General features: G+C 38.5%; 1 protein-coding gene across 6 annotated transcripts in view; it reads right to left on the bottom strand.

Moving 5' to 3' along the window:
• The window catches only part of LOC115216489 (coiled-coil domain-containing protein 61), a 90,684-nt gene that overhangs the window by 14,568 nt on the left and 52,195 nt on the right, over positions 1-23,921 (bottom strand). For all 6 annotated transcript variants that reach the window (XM_029785909.2, XM_029785911.2, XM_036506917.1 and 3 more), the window contains 5 exons: positions 21,966-22,045; positions 15,559-15,839; positions 13,562-13,637; positions 4,565-4,641; positions 2,884-2,953 (listed from right to left, as the gene is read on the bottom strand). In XM_029785909.2, the coding sequence (XP_029641769.1) occupies positions 2,884-2,953; positions 4,565-4,641; positions 13,562-13,637; positions 15,559-15,839; positions 21,966-22,045 (584 nt within the window). The remainder of the gene's footprint in view (positions 1-2,883; positions 2,954-4,564; positions 4,642-13,561; positions 13,638-15,558; positions 15,840-21,965; positions 22,046-23,921) is intronic.

Below are 23,921 nucleotides of genomic sequence, written 5' to 3'. Positions count from 1 at the left end.
TGGTCAGAAGGTTTGAGGTACGTAGCATTTGATAAATCTATGATAAATCTATTTCAATGGAAAGCTGTGCTGAAGAAGGATGTGAAATATATATGCAATGTATATGAAATATATATCAAAAATATATATGAAATATATATTCAATATGTTTATAATCCAGAAACATGATGTTCACAGATAACCACCAGACTTCGTTTTCGATATCTATTCCTTCTGTTTTGCATATGTGAATTACAGGGTTTGTCGTGCCCGGAGTCCCACTTTGATAGAAATAAGCATTCTTGACTGCTATTTCTATTTTTTCGGTATGCGGTCAAGCAACCTGTTGCCTGTCCCTTTTTCTTATATACAATATATATACTGAACTTTACAGAAGTTCCTGCCGGTAATCGGCTATATTTACATACCGAATTCTACCAGTAAATAATTGTGGTTTTTTTAAAAACCTTTATAGAAATTATTTACCCTTATTATTATATTATATATATATATATATATATATATATATATATATATATATACACACACACACATATATACATATATAGTGACAGAAACAGTATTAATACAAAAAGGCAATCTTTATCTCCAACTTGGATGTTATGTTAGGACACAATACTGTATTATTTACCTTGAGAAAATCTCTCAATTGGACTAGTGATGCATAAAACCACTCATTTATATTGTTGATAGATGAGAACCATCTGTTGTGGTCACCAAAACAGCCAGATCATGTAATTTCACCCCATTTTTTATTCTTACAACGTATATTAACTTCTACAGGAAACAGATGACAGGGATTTCAAAGTTTCAGCTTGCTTGCCTTCTTCAGTCTAATGAAGGAAAGCAAGCCAAAATATTGAAATTACTGTCAACCTTTTTCTAGTAAAAGACAATAAGTATGTACTGTACTAAAAAGTATTGAATAAGCCTTCAGTTCAATGTTAAATTGTTTTTATACATAACTTGACATAAGAATAAGCATTTACATACATACAAGCATGCATGTATGTATGTAAATGTTTATTTTTATGTTAAATTATGTATAAAAACAATTTAACATTGAACTGAAGGCTTGGAGGCAAAGTGGGTGAGTTCCTTTCGAGTGTTGGGCCTCACGGAGACAATGACCAAGACCTTTGGCATTATGTAGTGCTTGAGAAGAAGACCCATCAATCCAAGCAAAGTCTCACACAAACACACTCTGATGTCACACAAATGGCACCCATGCTGGTGGCACAAAAAAGCACCCATTACACTCTCAGAGTGGTTAGCATTAGGAAGGGCAGTCAGCCATAGAAAACAATGCCAAATCAGATTGGAATCTGGGGCAGCCAGCCAGCATGCCAGCCTAGTCAGATCATCCAATCCAGTCAGACCATCCAACCCATGCCAGCATGGACAATGAATGTTAAATGATGACGATGATGATATATATAATTGTTCTTGATATTTAGGGTAAAATACTCCTTTTTACACACACATCTGTCTATCTGTCCTTCTCTCTGTCTATCCACCTATCCCATATTTATCTGCATATAATAAGCATGCATGATGTGCAAACCTAACTCTGAACAATGAAATCTTAGAAAAAAACATGTCTCATGTATAATACAAACTGACAGCAGGAAACAAATCTAATAAAGAGCAACAAAAAGTGCCAAGCAATTGGATACTGTATTAATGGAACTTTACATAAGATACTAGTGTGTTGTTTAAATGAAGTTTGACTGCCTGTTGGTAAGAAGTACACTAAGAGTACACAAAGCTCTATCTTCACATGCCCTTTTGGTACAAAATATATTTAGAGGGGAAGACGGGTAGAGAGGGAAACACATCAGAATGTTATAGAGGACAATAGCATACTGATCAAACATTAAATATCTATAATGATAATCCTTTCTATTATAGGCACAAGGCCTGAAATTTGTGGGGAAGGTTCTAGCCAATTACATCGAGCCCAATGTTTCACTGGTACTTAATTTATCGACTCCAAAAGGATGAAAGGCAAAGTCAACCTCAGCGGAATTTGAACTCAGAGCATAGTGGCAGACAAAATACTGCTAAGCATTTCACCCAGCATGCCAAACCCTAGGGATATTTAATTGGTCTTGATATTTTGGGTAAATTACTTTTTTTCAAAAGTTTAAAGAGAGAAATATGTTTCTTAGCTTGGCATACTGGTTCTGTGTCTTAACTCGCCGTTTCTGCATCAAGAACCAACAGACTATGCTATTCAAAATATTTCCTTTTCTTGGAAAGGGATATTTTATCCAAAATTAACATATTATTTGAGAGCAAAAAGAAACAGGAGATTTTTTTATTTATCATAACGTCATAAATTGTATAATATTTACATGTGTTTCACTAGTGAATACTTGTATGTTATGTGATAATCATTATGTAAACAATTCAAACACCAGATTCAGAAAATAGTACATAACAATCGTTTAAATTATTATTTTCTTCTGAAGATATGGTGTATCAATGAGATTATGTAATCATCTATATAACAATTACCACAGAGCATACCAGTATTTATTAGTGAAACACATAAAGATTATATAATTTATAATGGCATGATAAAAATACAAACTAAATCTCTTATTTTATTCTACTCTTGGATATACACTCTGTAAATTATTCGATGTATATAACACCAAAAGAGAACTGGAGGACAAACTATGCTTAAGACTTGATTGGAATCTTGATATACATGGATTTACATGGAGTTCTAAGCACTGGTTACACACACACACACACACACACACACACACACACACACTCACACATACAAACACAAGCATGCACATACATTTTCTGTATAATCCTGTGAATATTTCCTTAGAAGAATTACGTACACGAAAACAAAATGAATCTTACCTGATTCTATAATATGAAGATGAAGAACAATCTGAATGACCGCCATCACTTGATTCGCCAGATCTATCAGCTGGAGAAGAAAGAAATTAGTAGAGATATGTAGATATTAGAGTCAGAGTAACAACACAAACTTCTTTTGGTTGTTGGCAACACAAATGTAGGGAAAGACATACAAATCAAAAATTATATCATCATCTCATTTAACATCCACATTCCACTTTCAAGCTGGGTTGGATAGTTTGACAGGATCTGTTGGAACCCAAGGACTGCATCATGCTCCAGTGTCTACTATAGCATGGTTTCTACAGATGACTGCCCTTCCTAACACCAACTACTTTACATGTACTGGGTTCTTTTTTTTTTTGTGCCACTAGTACAAGTGAGATCATCAATCAGCTTGCAGGACTATGAATCCAAAGTGGGTAGCTTTATGCTAGGAGATGAAGAGTAAAAGTATAAGAGCAAGGGCTAAAGCAGAGCAGGTTTGAGGCTGTAGAGGAGCTACATGGCTACTCACATTTCAGAAGAGAGGGTGGGGGTGATTGTGATGGAGCAAGGAAGAGATAAAAAAGTGGTGATGAGGTGAACCTTGAAAAGTACAAGGTGGGTAGAAATGAGGGGAGTGAAAGGGGCCAGGAGTATAGGTGCATGGAGGCTGCAAAAGAGTGATGGGGGATAAGAGACAAGGAACAGATGAAGGGAGGTAGGTAACCACTGTAAAAATTCAGTAGTGTTGAAAGGCAGATGTAGTGAATGGTGGATGAGCAATGCTAGACAAGAACAGGAAGGAAGAGGTGAGTAGGGGATGACTGACAGTTTCAAGCAGTGGTAATATATCATTATCATGATCAGCATTATCATCATCATCAACCTTTAATGTTTGTTTTCCATGCTGGCAAGTCAGAGAGCAGCACCAGGTTCTAGTCTGATTTGGTTTGGTTTCTATGCCTTGATGCCCTAGACAATATCACTTTTAATTTATAAAGCTTGTCTTTATTATTAGTCCTTATTATTATCCTTTTCTTGGCAAAAGAGATAAAGCAACTTCTAGTCAAAGAACATTCAAACTTATAGACAAATATGTCACAGAATTGAGAAGTATGGCAATATATAACACTGCACAGCCATCCATTCAAAGCTATCAAGGAAAATAGACTTTAAAACAATAATGATGATCAGCATGATGGTGATGGTTATGATGATGACTTCCTTACACAAAGAAAGAAATAAGTCTAGGTATGGCTGCACGATTAAGAAATTCACTTTGCAATCACTTCCAGATTCTATCCTAGGGCAAATGAGTTGCTCAGTGCCTTGCAAAGGAAATTAGGTAGATGACCTTTTGGGTGTGTGTCATCATCATCATCATTGTCTTCATTATTTAATGTCCTTCCATACTGGCATGGGTTAGATGGTTCAACAGGATCTGACAAGCCAGAGGTCTACATCGAGCTCCAATACTGGCTTTGGTATGGTTTCTATGGCCAGATGCCCTTCCTAACGCCAACCACTTTACAGAATGTATCAGTGCTTTCTTTCATGTGACTAGTGAAATCACCAAGGCAAAAAGAGCCCCTTTGATCAAGTCTTCGAGTAATAGAAAGGGAGGTAGGAATATACCAGGTGTTGATAGGAGGGGAAAAGGGAACCAATAGCAGAATAATAAAATTCAGGTAAATACCTTTTCTCTGAGAATTATATAGTTTTCCAAATGGCTGCGAATTGTTATTGCTTTTCCCAGATTTTTTGCGCCAGTTGCTTAAAATATAAGTTTTTTAAAAATCAAATAATATATTTCTAAAGGAGTGAGATAAGTTATTAAAAATCTTTATAAATTTGGTAGACCATTAACTTCATCTTTAGTGTGTGTGTGTGTATTTTATCTTTTATCTGTTTCAATCATTAGACTGTGGCCATGCTGGGACACCACCTTGAAGTCAAATGAATTGACTTCAGTATTTATATTTTTTTAAACCTGGTACTTAAACCAGTCTCTTTTTGTTAAACTGCCAAGCTACAGGGATGTAAACAAACTAACACTTTAGACACACACTCTGAATATACACATTGGAAGCTTTAAAGCCAGGAACAAAATTTGCTTAGAGAGTGCAAACTCAGGCCCAATTGTTTTACAAATAAGGTCAATTTTTTCAATTTTAATATCAAAACAAATACAGGTCTTATTATTATTATTATTATTATTACCATTATTCACATTTGACGAATATTTGTCCTCATCTTGTTTGTTGTTAACACAACGTATCGGCTGATATACCCTCCAGCCTTCTTCTTCATCGTCGTCATCTCAAGTCACTGCCTGGAATCGAACTTGGAATCTTGGGGTTAGTAGCCCACGCTCTTAACCACTATGCCATATGCCCATGAGCAATTATGGAGTGAATTTTTAGGGCTTATAAATCAAATATTTTCCTATCCTTCCTTAATACCGGTTCCTATATGCTTTTCATATGTGCACTCGCTCTCCTTAGGAGGTTGTTGTGTCCTAGCATATGTGCTGCTTCTTTTAGTTTTCATATTTTCCAGTGGTGCTCTCTGTCTATTATTTTAACTTCATCCCACAGGGGGAGATGATCTCCATTTTTCCATACATGATCAGCTATACCCGATTTATCAATATCTCCTCATGTCACAGCTTTGCGATGTTCCTCTACCCATATTTTGATAGGGTGGCATGTTTCACCTTTGCATAACCTACCACAGCTGCCTTGGGATGGAGTACAGTTTTTGGTCATATTCTCTTCTATTGGTGGTTTTACCTGAAGGAGATATTTGCGAAGTGTTGTATTACTCTTGAATACTGTCCTGTCATATGGGCCGCATATCTTTTGTATCTTTTCGGAGAGACCTTTCACACAGGGTAAACAAACTGTAGAGAGTTTATTGGTTTCATCCTCTCTTTTCTACATAATTCGAGTAGATAGTATGTTTTGGGGTAGTTGTTGCTTAATAGATTGTTACTGAGCTTGATAATTTCTTCATGGTGGGTATCACGATCGCTGTTTATATTCTTTGCTCAATGTTTTAGGCACTGAACAATTCCTCTCTTTACACTGTACAGATGGTGGGAATTGAAGTTAAGATATCATCCAGTGAAAGTCAGCTAGCAGTATATGGATGTCCTGAATCCATACTTGGTGCGTGTTATTAATACATCCAGGAATGCTAGCTGATTGTCTTTTTTCCTTTTCCATTGTGAACTGTATGGATGGCTTTATTGAGTTCACATGATCTAACAGCACTTGGACATCTTCCTGGTGGGGCCAGAGTATGAAGGTGTCATCAACATATTGCAGCCACAGGATTGGTTTTAGTGGTGTTGATCCTAAAGCCAAATTCTTAAAGAATTCCATGTATATATTGGCTATTATTGGTGACAATGGTGAACCCATAGCTAAACCCTCTTCTTGTCGATATATATCAGTGTCCATACTGAAGTAGGTAGTTTCTACACAGAAGGTCAACATTTCCATCAAGTTTCTTATTGGTATACCAGTGCATTCTTTTAGATAGGTGTCTGTCACTAGTTTTTCTTGAATCACCGATAGTGCTTCACCAGTCGGGACTTTGGTGAACAGACTTATCACATCTAGACTCACCATCTCGTTGAATTCAATGGGGGTTATCCTTGGTCAATTCTGTGAAATGGGTGGAATTCTTCACATATGATGTTGACTTTCCTGCTAATGGACTGATTATTTCCACAAGGAAGCAGCTTAGTTGATGACATGCTGAACCTCTACAGCTCACTATAGGTCTTAATGCAATACCAACTTTGTGAATTTTAGGGAGACTGTACATGTGTGGTAGTTTACTGTAGTGTTGAGTTAGTTGTTTGTACTTTATTGGTGTAAAGTGTTCCCTATTCTTGATCAAGATCTGTGACAACTTCCTCTCTGTTTTCAGAGTTGGGTCTTTCTTTACTTTGCTGTAGCTACCAACACTTATAAGACTTGCCAAGGAACTCCACTACATGCAGCAGTAGCATGTTGTTGACAAACAGGTCTACAATCCTTCGGTCCATCACAGACCGATGGATGCCAGTGCCAGCAGTTTGGGCAAACATCTTGCCAATGCTAGGCTGGTGTACTTTTTTGTTTAGCACACCAGCCTAGATACTGGCTACTGGCACTGCTACAAGAAGATTGCCTGTGTTTCCCATGGAAAGAGCCAGCCTAACTCCTTTCCTCAAACTGAACGGCATGCGCTGGGTGTTTCCTCTTGACATGCAACTTCAAATTGTAGTGGCTTGCCACTTGTCTCCTTGGGCTGGCATATGATGCACCGGAAGTACAGTATTTTGGTGTTCCTCTTATCCCTTGATGTAACAACAAACAAAGTAGTCCTCCAAGTTGGACCACAGGTTCTGAGACTCCTGTCTCTCAATCTGAATGACTGCTGCCTCATCCATAGCCATTGCAGACTCCTCAACAGGCCCTTCATCCTCAGGCCAAACAAAAACATCTTCATCTTCCATAACGATAAACAATAACTTGATAAGCTAATAACATACACTGTATGTCACTGACACTGTAAGACTGTCTGTAATGTGACAACATTGTAAGTGAACACAACTCAACACTGCAGAATTACACAATGCTGCTTTGTTTGTTTGTTGAGCAAAGCGGTCTTCGTCCCATTAGTGGGAGAAGTCCGAAACGTGGTCCTTTGCTATTCGTAAGATCCCGCAGAAGAGAAAGCAGGTCAACCCCGACACCGAGAGCATCGACGGATGGATGAATGCGCATCCAGGCTCAGCAGTTGCGTAGGAAGTCGAGGACAAGAAACAGGAGGAAAGAGTGAGAGAAAGTTGGAACGAAAGAGTACAACAGAGGTCGCCACCACCCCCTGCCGGAGCCTCATGGAGCTTTAGGTGTTTTCGCTCAATAGGCACACACAACGCCCGGTCTGGGAATTAAAACCGCGATCCTCCGACCGCAGATCCGCTGACCTTACCACTGGGCCATTGCGCCTCCACACACACACACAATGCTGTTCAGCTAGCTGCAGCTGCATCAACCAATCACATCTTGTTACATGAACATGTAGTCAGTCAATAATGTGCTTGATGGACTCTTCAAGACACACCAACAACAAACAGGAACAAATGTATAAATTTTGTTAGCAGACTTAAAGTTAGCAGAACTAAATTTAGCAGAAGCTAATTGGTCCGCTAACAGTTTCCAAAGTTAGCGAAAATGCTAAACTGCAAAACAAAGAGCTAGCTTCGCTAATTAGCTGTTAGCAGATTAGTGGAACCATGCCCACTACTGTATATATATATATATATATATATATATATATATACACACATACCTACATAAACACACACATACATGTAAGCACATAAACAAGGTGGAACAAAACAGGTACTCAAAGGTAAAGTAAGTTAGTATGATCACAACTGTCCAATAAACAGTAATGTGAAACTCTGAGTAACAACTTGTGAAAATTTTTTCAGCTTTTTTAAAAGTGTGTGTGTGTGTGTGTGTGTGTATATATCTGGAGTTCTGTGATGCAAATGACCTTATGGTCTGCAATACCAACTTCAGGAAACCCACCTCTCACCTAGTCACCTACCGTTCTTGCAGACACACTAGCCAGATTGACTACATCCTTGCCAGAAAAAGGGAAAGAGGGCTGCTTATAAATGCCAAAACCTTTCCAGGCGAAGAATGTACTCCTCAACATAGATTAGTAGTTAGCGACTTCAGGATCAGAGCTAAATGGTTGCCCAGAAGAAGACCTGCTTGGAGGAGAAGGGTCTGGAAGCTAAAAGATCCTGCAAATGGACAGAGATTTAGAGACATACTACTCGAAGCCTTTGACGAAATAGAAGGGGATATAGCTTCACTTAATGTGGAAGACAACTGGAGATTTCTACGGGACAATCTGCTGACAGCCACTGACCAGATCTGTAGATGGAGCAAAGTACCATCTCGACCCAGAGTAACGTGGTGGTGGAACACTGTGGTTGACAGGGCTATTAGACAAAAGAGACAGGCTTGGAAGGACTGGAAGAACGGTGGTAGCAGGGAATTGTATCAGACAGCCAGAAGGGAAGCTAGGAGACAGGTTTATTTAGCCAGAGGGGAAGCGGATAAGAAAAAATTTGCCAATGTTCTGAGCCGTGAGGATGAAAGACTTGAGGTATTTCGTGTTGCAAGACAGTGTGTGAGAGAGAATCGTGATGTGGTAGGAGAGAAATGTGTCCACATGGATGATGGTTCACTTGCGCTAAATGAGGATGCAAACAGAGAGGTTTGGAGATGCCACTATGAAAGGTTGCTGAATAAAGAAAATGAATGGGATAAAGAGAGTCTGCCGAATGTCAACCCAACAGAGGGACCAGCCATCCGAGTTGACAATTCTTTGGTAGTTAAAGCAATTAGAAGCATGAAGACAGGGAAATCCCCAGGCCCATCAGGAAATACTGCAGAGATGCTCAAAATATCTGGCAGTGTCGACCATAACCTAGTCACCCGTATAGTCAACCAGGTGATACACGAAGGAGTCATACCCAATGACTGGTGTAGCAGCATACTAGTCAACTGCTACAAAGGTAAAGGTGACGCCCTAGATACACATAATTACAGAGGTATCAAGCTGTTGGATCAGGTAATGAAGGTTACGGAGAGGGTCATAGCCCAACTAATTAGAGAGAGAGTTAGTTCAGATGAGATGCAGTTTGGGTTTGTGCCAGGGAAAAGTACCACTGATGCCATATTCCTGGTAAGGCAGCTGCAGGAGAAATACCTAGCCAAAGATAAGCCCCTGTACCTGGCTTTCGTTGACATGGAGAAAGCCTTTGACAGGGTCCCCCGATCCCTTGTCTGGTGGTCAATGAGGAAACTAGGGATAGATGAATGGCTAGTGAGGGCTGTGCAAGCCATGTACAGAGATGCCGTAAGTAAGGTTAGGGTTGGCAACATGTACACAGAAGAATTCAAAGTAGAGGTTGGGGTCCACCAGGGTTCAGTACTCAGCCCCCTCCTATTTATCATAGTCCTCCAGGCAATTACGGAGGAATTCAAGACAGGTTGCCCCTGGGAGCTCCTCTATGCTGACGACCTTGCTCTAATTGCTGAGTCACTATCAGAACTGGAAGAGAAGTTCCAGGTGTGGAAGGAGGGTTTAGAATCGAGGGGCCTTAGAGTCAACCTAGCTAAAACCAAAGTACTAATAAGTACAAAGGTAGCCAATCCACAAATGTCTTCAGGAAGATGGCCCTGCTCGATCTGTAGAAAAAGTGTAGGTAGAAACTCTATAAGATGTACCCAGTGTAAGCTATGGACACATAAGAGGTGCAGCAATGTCAAAGGTAGGCTAACTGGGAAGATAGTTTTTGTATGTGGCAGATGCTCGGGAGCATTAACCTCCGAAAATCTGCAGAAAACAACTTCCATCACTTTCCAGGGGGAAAAACTAGAAGTAGTTGATAGCTTCCGTTATCTAGGTGACCAAGTCAGTAGTGGGGGTGGGTGCGTTGAAAGTGTAACTGCTAGAATAAGAATAGCCTGGGCAAAGTTTAGGGAGCTCTTACCTCTGCTGGTGACTAAAGGTCTCTCGCTCAGAGTAAAAGGCAGACTGTATGATGCATGTGTACGAACAGCCATGCTACATGGCAGTGAAACATGGGCCGTGACTGCTGAAGATATGCGTAAGCTCGCGAGGAATGAAGCCAGTATGCTCCGATGGATGTGTAATGTCAGTGTACATACTCGACAGAATGTTAGTACCTTGAGAGAAATGTTGTACCTAAGAAGCATCAGTTGTGGTGTGCAAGAAAGACGATTGCGCTGGTATGGTCATGTGGCGAGAATGGATGAAGATAGGTGTGTGAAAAAGTGCCAATCCCTAGCAGTTGAGGGAACCCGTGGAAGAGGTAGACCCAGGAAAACCTGGGACGAGGTGGTGAAGCACGACCTTCGAACTTTAGGCCTCACTGAGGAAATGACCAGCGACCGAGACCTTTGGAAATATGCTGTATGTGAGAAGACCAGGCAGGACAAGTGAGCCCAGCCCACTTATGCATGCCTTTCCTCCCTTGGACACAAGACCTGTTGAGGCAAGTGAAGTTGATATCGAACCTCATCCGACGACAGGCACCCATGCCAACCCCCTCTGCTTGCGAAGACATGTTGGGGCAAGTGAAATCGAAATCGGAATCGAACCAATCCTATGACTGGCACCCGGCAGATGCCAGGACCCCTGGACTGGTGGTACGTAAAAAGCACTATCCGAATCGTGGCTGATGCCAGCGCCGCCTCGACTGGCTTCCGTGCCGGTGGCACGTAAAATGCACCAATCCGACCATGGCCGTTGCCAGTCTCGCCTGGCACCTGTGCGGGTGGCACATAAAAAGCACCCACTACACTCACGGAGTGGTTGGCATTAGGAAGGGCATCCAGCTGTAGAAACATTGCCAGATAAGACTGGAGCCTGGTGCAGCCTTCTGGCTTCCCAGATCCCTGGTCGAACCGTCCAACCCATGCTAGCATGGAGTACGGATGTTAAACGATGATGATGATGATGACGACAAAAGGAATGAGGTTCATTACACCTGTTTCAGACATGTGTTTTTATTGATGAACAAAACAATTACATCATGTAAAAAAATCCTTTTCCTCAAGTGAAATTGTTATTCGTTATCAAAATACCTTGATTCTATTGGATCCTGCAGGAATGGCTGTGTGGTAAGTAGCTTGCTTAGCAACCACGTGGTTCAGGGTTCAGTCCCATTGTGTGGCACCTTAGGCAAGTGTCTTCTACTACAGCCTCGGGCCAACCAAAGCCTTGTGAGTGGATTTGGTAGATGGAGACTGAAAGAAGCCTGTCATATATATATATATATATATATATATATATATATATGTACATATGTGTATGTTTGTGTGTCTGTGTTTGTCTCCCCCCCCCACTGTCGCTTGATAACCAATACTGGTGTAATTACGTCCCCATAACTTAGCAGGTCAGCAAAAGACTAATAGAATAAGTACTAGGCTTACAAAGAATAAGTCCTGGGATCGATTTGTTTGACTAAAGACAATGCTCCAGCATGGCCAGTCAAACGACTAAAACAAGTAAAAGAATAAAAGAATATATAAATACATATGTATATATGTATATGAGAGTAGCTGTGAGTGAATGTACATATGTGGAAATGAATGTGTATGTATATGTGAGTGTTTGTTACAATTCCCTCAATTTGTTCCCCCTTTAATTATTGGACTTTAATCAAGATAAAGCTATATTGGACATAAGTGTGAGTGATCAGATATGTAAAGAGTGGAAATAAGATTGTGTGATGTTCAAGCTTTTCCTTAAGAGCATTAATGAGATAAATACCATTCAATCACTACCAAGGTTGAATAGTATTCTTAAGGCCAATATTTACTCACTCGCAGTTTCTTCAAAGCTTTGTCACTAACTCATTTCACAACCAAATCCAGAACTGTTAACAGTTCTATAATAATCATTGCCCAAGCTACATTTTGGCATGAAAATATTGAGATTTGGTTTAGTAGAAAAAGTTACGTTAAAATATGTGAGGTCCAAAAATGGAGTGTAAGGCAAAAAATTGAATTTGAATCAAAGTAACTTTCTTGAAACGAGAGGAATCTAAAAATGTTGATTTTATCAAAAGAATCTTTAATATAAAGAAGTTGTGAAGCCAAAAGTGCCGAAAAAACGTAACGCCTTCAAGTCACTTTGACTTCAAAAAACTTAATTTAAAAGCAATCTATATTTTATTTAGGCTCAAATGATAAATCAAAATGAGATGAATCTAAAAATGCTAATTTTATTAAATAAAATTTATAGAAAAAAGGTATGAGGTAAAAAGTGAAAGAAAAAAAAGTGATGCTAGGGTTTGTGCCTATAGTAGAAAGATTTCTGCAAGATTTCTCTCTCTTTTTATCTCAATTTTTGATTTTATCATGAGCCAGTGTAAAGTGCTCTTACAATTCACTTTTTATTTATTTAAATTTATATGTACTCTTATTTTAATTCAATCATCAAACATGAAAAATAATTGAAAAAATTATTTAACCAAAGTATTAAATAAAATGAAAAATTTTTAATCAGGTAAAATTATAAATTATTAATTGTCACAATTTATTAGTTTAATTGCATTGCTTGGGAAAAAAGTGGATTACAATGAAAAATGTAGACACCTGGAGGTTAATATTCTTAAGTTATTAAACCTAGAAAAGTACTGGACAAGCATATTTATACTTAAAATATTGCAACTATAGTTAAAATTTTAAAATATATTTAGATTTAAAAACTAAAAATAATAGCTTTTATTAGCTACTCTATAATTAAAAGGTGGAGGCACATTTTTAATGGGGCTACTGAAATTTTTTTTTATTATTTGAGTTACTTTTTAATTAAAGAGTAGCTAATAAAAGCTATTATTTTTAGCTTTTAAATTTAAATATCTATTTAAATTTTAACTACAGCTGCAATATTTTAAGTATAAATATGCTTGCCCTGTACTTTTCCAGGTGTAATAACTTAAGATTATTAGCCCCCCCCCCGTGTCTGCATTTTCCATTGTAATAGTAAAATATTTACAAGATTATTAAGTTATCTTAATACATTAAAACCAAATGCACTTTCATTATTAATGGAAATAATAAGTAGAAGTAATACTTACTTTCGTCTTTGAATTTCTTCTTTTTTCCTTTCTTGTTCTTTAATATAAGCTGTTGGATCAAACCTGCGGAATGTTGCTAGAAAAAAGAAATGGAAACTATATACATATATCTCCTCAATAGTGAGACAACTATCTCTGTTACTCTATTATACTCTAACCACTTACCTGGTACACACCCACTTCCCTCAGTTCCACTCCTTCTCTCAGCAGAGAGGTCTTTCTTGCAAGACACTTGGTGACCCCACTGGTGCTGATACCATGTAAAAAGCACCAGCACTGGTGTTATGAAAAAGAGCATCTGTGCTAGTGTCACATAAAAAGCGTCCAGTACACTCTAAAGTGGTTGGTTTTAGGAAAGGCATCCAGCAGTAGAAACCATGATAAAACAGACAAAAAGCATCTGGTACAATCTCCGACTTCCCAGCTCCTGTCGGACCATCCAATTCATACCCACATGGAAACATATGTTAACCCTTTTGTTACAAACCCGGCTGAAACTGGCTCTGGTTCTGAGTACAAATGTCTAGTTTTCATAAGTTTTGAATTAAAATCTTCCACCAAATCTTAGTCACAATTAATGCTCCTAACACTAGCTGAATGATAATTAAGTTAGTTTACTAAATTCTTTGTTATATTTAAAGTAATTGAAAGAAACACAGAGCACCTCAAAATAAATACAGTAATGAAAGGGTTAAATGATGATGATATATATACAGGCACACATACACATTATATATAAGAGGATTTGAAGACTTGTCCCAAGTCCCCTTTCATCAATAAACCATGCACATTATAAACACACCACATTACACCACTAGTTTTTTGTTGCTTTTTTTTTATGGAAATACTTAAAAGGTAAAGTTTATGGTACAAAACCAGCAACAGTCAATGAGTTGAACAAGGGTGTGTAAAAATACTAAAAGAAAAGTTTCTTGGTGCTTGAAATTTCATTGCTTCATATTATCAGCAATAACTGTTTCAGAACATTCATCAGTTTGAAAACAGGCATTCATAAACAAATTAAATTTTGTCTGGAAATTCCTATATATAAATTACTTGTTTCAGTCATTAGACTGTGTCCACGCTGAGGTATCACCTTGGGAATTTTTTAGTTAAACAAATTGACCTCAGTGCTCACTTTTTTAAGCCTGGTACTGTATGGCGACATAAACATACCAACAGTGGTTGCCGAACTCTGGCGGGGGTGTAAAAACATAGACCACACACACACACATATACATATATATACACACAACAGGCTTCTTTCAGCTTCTGTCAACCAAATCCACTCATAAGGCTTTGGTTGGCCTGAGGCTATAGTAGAAGACACTTGCCCAAGGTTGGGAAGCAAGCTTCTTACCACACAGATATGTAGTTACAGATATGTTTTGGGGAACGATACTGTGTGAATTTGGTCACTATGTAACACAGTCAAGGCAGGCAGTTCCATTCAAAATGACAAAAGAGGAGAGATTTCAATTCTGAACACCAAGCGACTATAGCACCCGCCACTGACACCCTAGAAGGGTCTACACCAATAATCTTCGCATGACTCTCCCCTCCCCCAATACCACCAGTGCACTACTGATAGAAATGAACTGAATATCCCTATGGAATCTATGTTTCCCACAGGGACTGAGATATTCAGACTCAACTTGCCTGAGACCATCCCTGGGGCTATGATACAAATTTTCTGTTTTTAAGTCATTTAAATTAAAAACAATCCATTAATATTTCATGTTATTTATGTTCTAAACACCAGCTTAATAATAGCAAAATTATTTTACTAAGTTTTTCATTAGTTTCAAAATTTGTTCAAACAAAGACAAGATATTTAAACAGAATTACAGTAGTAAAAGGATTAAGTGTCTCCATATGCAAAAGGTACAATGTGACACAAGTAAACTGGATACAAATCGTTGTGGTTGATTGGCTGATACTTTATCAACTCAGCCAATCAGATCAAGGCAAAGAAGTGTTTTAAATTCAAAACTCACTGTATGGTGAAGGAGTACGACTTCTGTAATTCTTATGAGATCCAGTAGAATTTGCGCTGTTTCTGGAAGAATTCATATTGTTGTCATGGCTACAAGAGTAAACTCCATCTCTGGAACATTTTCTTTCTTTGGAATTAGATTGTTTTCTACGTAGTGTCGGACGCTCACGCGAACTACTTCGCTCTCGAGAAGAAGACCGATTCCGTAGAGTCATACAGTTGAGACTTTCACAAGAGGAAGACTGTTCAAATCGGGAACTGCGTGCAGAATTACTTCGATTTCTAAAAGAGAAGACAGTGTGTGTGTGTGAGTGTATATATATATACAAGATAAGAAAATGGAGACATACATCATCATCATCATCATCATCGTTTAACGTCCGTACTCCATGCTAGCTTGGGTTGGACGGTTCGACCGGGGATCTGGGAAGCCAGAAGGCTGCACCAGGCTCCAGTCTTATCTGGCAATGTTTCTACAGCTGGATGCCCTTTCCTAACGCCAACCACTCCGTGAGTGTAGTGGGTGCTTTTTACGCGCCACCCGCACAGGTGCCAGGCTAGGCTGACAACGGCCACGGTCGGATTGGTGCATTTTACGTGCCACCGGCACGGAAGCCAGTCGAGGTGGCGCTGGCATCGGCCACGATTCGGATAGTGCTTTTTACGTACTACCAGTCCAGGGGTCCTGGCATCTGCCGGGTGCCAGTCATAGGATTGGTTCAATTTCGATTCCGATTCCGATTTCGATTTCACTTGCCCCAACATGTCTTCACAAGCAGAGGGGGTTGGCATGGGTGCCTGTCGTCGGATGAGGTTCGATATCAACTTCGCTTGCCTCAACAGGTCTTTGTGTCCAAGGGAGGAAAGGCATGCATAAGTGGGCTGGGCTCACTTGTCCTGCCTGGTCTTCTCACATACAGCATATTTCCAAAGGTCTCGGTCGCTGGTCATTTCCTCAGTGAGGCCTAAAGTTCGAAGGTCGTGCTTCACCACCTCGTCCCAGGTTTTCCTGGGTCTACCTCTTCCACGGGTTCCCTCAACTGCTAGGGATTGGCACTTTTTCACACAACTATCTTCATCCATTCTCGCCACATGACCATACCAGCGCAATCGTCTTTCTTGCACACCACAACTGATGCTTCTTAGGTACAACATTTCTCTCAAGGTACTAACATTCTGTCGAGTATGTACACTGACATTACACATCCATCGGAGCATACTGGCTTCATTCCTCGCGAGCTTACGCATATCTTCAGCAGTCATGGCCCATGTTTCACTGCCATGTAGCATGGCTGTTCGTACACATGCATCATACAGTCTGCCTTTTACTCTGAGCGAGAGACCTTTAGTCACCAGCAGAGGTAAGAGCTCCCTAAACTTTGCCCAGGCTATTCTTATTCTAGCAGTTACACTTTCAACGCACCCACCCTCACTACTGACTTGGTCACCTAGATCAAGTCAGTAGTGGGGGAGATCTAGGTGACCAAGTCAGTAGTGGGGGGTGAATATCAATTACCAGATAATACTCAATCACATACTTTATTAAACCACCACATAAGAGACTGTAGGGTTAAATATAAAAAGCAGAACAAATCAATGTACATAAAGGAATGTACATAAAAAAGTGTACATAAAAGAGTAATGTTGTATAATAAGTAGAATATATATAAAAGAGAATATAAATATAAGTAAATATAAATATAAGTATAGATTACATCTTACAGCTGTTTCGGCCATGTAGATAAGTATGTCTCATTTTACCAATATTAGCCTTTTATGGTAGGTCAATATATAGATATAAATGAGACATTTACAAAAATATCATAAGGCCTCTTCGGAGATTATGTAATATAAATCAGTCTACATATATACCCACATGTGTGTGGGTGCATACCCATAATACAACATATACATATATGGCTGTGTGGTTAGAGAGCTTGCTTCCTAGCTACATGGTTTCGGGTTCAGTCCCACTGCGTGGCACTTTGGGTAGGTGTCTTCCACTATAGCCCCGAGCCGACCGGAGCTTTGTGATTGAATTCGGTAGGTGGAAGTAACTGCCGTGTGTGTATATGTGCGTGTAGGTGCTTGTGCCTCTCCGAAAGAGAGAGAGGGATATGAGTGCATATACTCACACTCTTATACATATAAAAATATACATATACATAATAATATAAATAAATAATATAAATTAGTAAACATTGGTGCCCCAGCATGGCCGCGGCCTTCGGGCTAAAACATTTTTAAGGATTTTAAGGATTTATATATATGTGTTCTACATTCAATGTCTCAGTTTTTCGACTTAATATTGTGATAATAAACATACACAAATTAGTACCTAGATGCAAATATACATAGTCAATAGTACATTATATTACTTCATACTAATTTCTAAAGTGTCATTAAAGTTAGCATCATTATCGTTGTCAATACCATTAATGTTACCATTATTATCATTCATAATATTATTAATAACGCTTACATTAGGATCCAGAGTGGTATATATGTATGTCCGGGTTCCAGTTAGTAATTTTCCTTATAACATAAATACACTATTGGATTTGAATTTAAAATTATCATTATCTTCCTTGCGGTTGGTCAATTTAGAGCCGCCTGACCTCCACCATCCCGCACAAGCAAAACATACACATCCACATCTAACCCTAAACCCATACATCCACACAGAAACTCACACACACATGAATACACCCCGACACATCTCTACACATTCACTAAATTGCAGAGTGCATGTCTGTCATCGCATGGCTTATAGACATATCAGTACTGGCAGCAGTGTCTCACACTAACACACACACTCACACGCACATCCGCATATACGCATAAATATTAATACACTTTCCTATACTGTGTCAGGGAACTTTCGCACACATATATATATATATATATATATATATATATATATATATATATATATTTAAATATATATCTACGCACTCATACGTACAAATAAAACCTATATTTATATCCACCCAAGAATAAATATTCGCATATACATATATACATATCCAAGTACGCAACTGCGTGCTCATATGTGTAATAAAAACATACATCTGTACATCCACCCACGATCATACCTATATGTATAAAAACATACATACGTATACATACACATTTTCACACACCTACAGAAGTTACTGTTAATTTAGAATAAGTTTATTAATTATAAATTAAATTAATTATAGATTAGTAAGTGCCAAATAAACAAAAATAAATAATTAAATAAATAAATATGAATATATATATATATATCCATGTATAGATAGATAGATAAATAAAATGGAATACAAATTAAGGAGGGCACAAAGATAAACCTAATATAGTAAGTATAAGTGGATACGCCGGAATGCACCCACATGCACATACATGTGCATGCACGCCCCCGCACGGACACGCGAGTTCATGGCCGGGCACACCCTCACACGTCCCTCTCGCACACACGATCACCAAGATACACACAAGAACACGCATACAAGTACACGCGAATGTCCACAAGCACAGCGCGCGAGAGTACACACGTTGATGTACATGCACGGACACGCACGCATACGCTGGCACACAAACTCCGGTGCAGCGCCACCCGAGCCCACGCCTGTGCCGCAGAAATCGCACAACCATCAACAAACCAACCGTAAAAAAAAAAAACCCATACAAAAATATATAGTTATCCTGATATATGCATGATATTCGGAACCCCACAAAGTCTTTTATAGGTGTAAGATGTATATGCACATCATATCTTAGGGCACTAGTTTGAGTTTTTGCTATACCAATATGTAATATGTGAGAGTCTATAATTACTATAAGTTGTTTATCTCGATGAGCATATAAGGTGGGTTTTTTTGGGGGGTTTTGTTGGGGGTTGTGCGATTTCTGTGGCACAGGCGTGGGCTCGGGTGGCGCTGCACCGGAGTTTGTGCGTGTACATCAACGTGTGCTTGCGGACATTCGCATGTACTTGTATGCGTGTTCTTGTGTGTATCTTGGTGATTGTGTGTGTGAGAGGGACGTGTGATATTACATAATCTCCGAAGAGGCCTTATGATATTTTTGTAAATGTCTCATTTATATCTATATATTGACCTACCATAAAAGGCTAATATTGGAAAAATGAGACATGAGTATTATCTGGTAATTGATATTTGATTTAGATGTATTTCTCCATTTTCTTATCTTGTATTAGTAATTTGTGGTAAATCATTTTACCTTTGCCCATATAATACAGTAAATGAATTGATTGCATCGCAATCATTAACACTTATGTATTAACTTTGTTGGGTACTTCACTAGCAGTATATTAGATATACATTATCCCATGGAGGGTTGCATTTACAACCCCTATCTCAATTTGTGTGTGTGTGTGTGTGTATGTGTGTGTGTGTGTGTTTATGTGTGTATGTGTGTATGTATGTATGTATGTATGTATGTATGTATGTATGTATGTATGTATGATGTATGCACACACAAACACATACATGCATATGGATGTTATGTGTATGCATGTACCTGGGTATGTTTACACACAAACTCATCATTTGTCTAATGTAATGTTGTTGTATATAGCATAGACAGCCACTCCACTTTATTAACTTTTGGAGTGGTAGCCACATCTAACCACCCAATTTAAAACTCCTCACATGGACAGGTACCTTTACGAGCATCCAAACCAGGCTCCCAGCAGTGAGTCATCCTGGCCTCACAGGACATTAACACCCGTTACACATTACTAGATTCCTAAAGCTAAAACTAACCAGACTTGGTCATTTTTCTTCCTCTCTTCTAACATTCATAAATTCCAAAAGAACTTGAACCCCTTCACTATCACATTACCCCTTACTAACTTGTAAACCATATGTATGATTCTTCTCCAAGGTACAGTTTTTCAACCCTTACCAATGCTCTGTGTCTGCTCTCCAGGTGACACACTGTATTCAAATTTCACTCCAAAAGATTGTGTCAGTGCATATATAGATTTCACTCACCTATCACATGGCTCTCTCTCACTTAGATATCAACCGTAAAGACTTCCATTTACTCTGGCTCAAGGTGTCTCTTCATCTAAATAAATCTGCTTCCTCATTTGCTCTCTAGATTTCTCTAACTACTACTAATTCTACAACCATGCCACTTCCTATACTGAGGAAGCCTTTCTCACTTCACTTCACTTCACCGTTCTCTCTCTCTTTTTCTCTCTCTCTCTCTCTCTCTGAACTCATCAACTTCCATGACTTCAATGCTCACAGCTTATACTGCTACACTGCAGAAACTGAAACTTTCACTAACACATTAATTCTATACATCAACCTCGTTTCATCCCCTACACACATCACTGACCAACACACAAACACCATAGACCTCTTTAAATTAATAAACCATGTTTCTTACACCCATCACTGACTGACACACACAACATATAGACACGAGATTGCTTTCCTAACCTCCAAACCTAACTGCTACCAAACCATACATATCTCTGCAAGAATTGAATATCCAACCACTGCCTTATCAGGATTACCCACCATACATTCACATACCTCCCAAATTCCCCACCACCACACAGATACTCGACCCTCTTTCATTCAAGTCAGCTGACTGGTTGTACCTCTGCCAGTTTTAAGTTAACTATCCTAGGATATGCCTCACTGCTGATCCATCAGAGACAGCTAAGCATGTATGTGAAATCATCTTCTAGAGCAAGATCCTCTATTTTCCATACACAACCAAAACTTACAGGCCCAAGTCCCAAACATGGTTGACTCGTGACTTAGCTGCAGCAGTTCAAGTAAAGGATATGTCCTAAAATGCAGAAAGAAACCCCACCACCTACAAATTCAAGAGCTTTTACTCAGCCCCACAATTCCTGCAAAACCATCATTCAAAATGCAAGGAACTTCTCCATTCATTATACAACCCACAATCTCTCCCATTTCCCAAATTGTAGCTATTCCTTCTGGTCACTTGCTAAAAGGATCTCTACCAACTTTGCTGAATTCACTTTTTCTGTTGGGGTACTTCTTAAAGTACCATCAAAGCTGAAAAGTAAATAAAAAGTCTCCACATATGCTGTCTATTTTGCATCCAACTAAAAACTATATACACAAGATAAATTTCTTTTTAAATATCCTCTTCCACACCACCAAGCCTAAATGATTGTTAACAAAAAATACTAAGTCTTCTCTGTGATAATTCCAATTTTCACAATAATCTAACATTATAAACATTTGAATAAACAAACCTATTTTTAAATATTTTCTGTTCAGTCATTACAGAACTTAGCTTTTGACTTAGAAAATGTTTCAATTGTATTCAGCAAGCTTTAGAATAACATTTGCCCAACATGTGACAGGATATTAAGAGTTAAGAAACAGCAGTAAACTAACATTAAAGTACCTCTTATAAACAGCTAGTTCATTTGTCAATGACTTCACTCGTATTCTAAGCTGTCGTTCAGATGATCGAAGCTGCCTCACCTAAATAAAGAGAACAAGGGGAAAGATTTAGTAATCTCCCCAATCCCTCTTTCCCTCACTCTCCCTCATTTCATTATATTGACAGCAACTGTACCGTATATAAAATATCAATTTATAAAACTGAATAAAAAACAAATCAGAAGTTTCATGAACCTTAAATATGAACATTTATGAAGAACTACAATTTAATTGTGTAGATATGAGCAACATCATTTTCTTCATCGGTGACTTCAGTGGACCATTTGGACACTATCATGGTGGCCATTCTGAAATACATGGCTGTTCAAATTTAATGTTTCAAGTGTATTCAGCAAGCTTTAGAATAACATTTGCCCAACATGTGACAGAGTGAAATGAAACCTGGTACCTTCTAGTTGTGAATTGTACTTGTTAAGCATTGATAGAGAGACAGACAGACAGACAGAGTGAACAGAAGAGAGAGAAAGATAAGCAGATAGATGGAGAGATAGATAGATAAATAAATAGAGATATACACAGGTAGAGAGTGAGATAGAATGAGTGAGAGTGAAATAGAGAGTGAGAAAAATAGATATAGAAAGATAGATAGAGAGAGAAAAAAACAGAGACAGACGGGTCAGATAGATATATAGAGAGAGTGAGAGATAGAGATAGATAGACACAGAGAGACAGACAGGCAGATAGATATGTAGAGAGAGTGAGAGATAGATAGACACAGAGAGACAGACAGGCAGATAGATATATAGAGAGAGTGAGAGATAGAGATAGATAGACACAGAGAGACAGACAGGCAGATAGATATAGATATGGAGTGAGATAAACAGATATACAAACATACACAGATACACAGATATACAAACATACATACACACACACAAGACTACTCTGTTGATGCCGTCTAAATTCCAATGAAAGAGCTTTGTTTCTTGGTGAGAAACTAGCTCTTTCTCCATCCATTGCTGAGAAATTCAAGCAAGCAAGCATACATACTTATATGGGAGAGAAAATGGGGGGTGGGGAGAAAGGCAGAGACTACAATCCCACAACAGTAATTTTGTTGGTAATGAAAATGGCTTCAACTTACAAATTTAACTAACAGAAATAGCAAGTTTAGTGTGGAAAGCTACAAGTTCTTAGTTGTAAGTCTGAATTAATGATCTCTCTTTATTCATGGAAAACAACAATGTGTAAAACATGAAAACAGAAGGTATAAACAAACACTGCTAATACTATAACTACAAACTTTATATAATTGCTACAATCATTATATTACTATGCACTAATGACGTGGATTGCATAAATTACAGAACATAGATATTCCACATATTTTGGAGTAACTCTATATTTATTGCATGAATTAATTATTGTTATTCTACACACTGAATGTGGTGTTAGATGGGCAAGGCATTCCAGCCACAAAACCTTAATTCAAGTCACATATGCTCTAGTGAACATATTACGTCACAATTATAAAACTAATACAGAGAAATGTCTGCTTGGGTCACCAGATTAACATACACACACACACACACACACAGGGAGGTGGCAGAGGGAGGGAGATAGGGAAGAAGGGAGGAAAGAAGGGGAAAGAGACTGATCATCATCGCTTTAACACCTACCGCTCCAGGCTCACATAGGTCAGGCAGAATTTTATTGAGGCAGGTTGTCTATGGCTGGATGTATTTCTTGTCACCGACCTTTACTTGTTTCCGAGTAAAGCAATATTCCACAATAACTACATGTTTTCATGGAAGACTGGAAATGAATGACACCGCTTGCATTTCTTTACGCCTATCATACAATGTCAAGGCAACAACATAGTAAAACATATTCACACACACACACACACACACACACACACACACACACATGTGGTAGGCTTCTTTCAGTTTCTGTC

Source organism: Octopus sinensis, linkage group LG10, assembly GCF_006345805.1.
Source record: "Octopus sinensis linkage group LG10, ASM634580v1, whole genome shotgun sequence".
In the NCBI taxonomy this organism is placed as follows: domain Eukaryota; kingdom Metazoa; phylum Mollusca; class Cephalopoda; order Octopoda; family Octopodidae; genus Octopus; species Octopus sinensis.
Note: the sequence above shows the minus strand (reverse complement) of the source record. Positions and strands in the feature narration are given on the sequence as shown.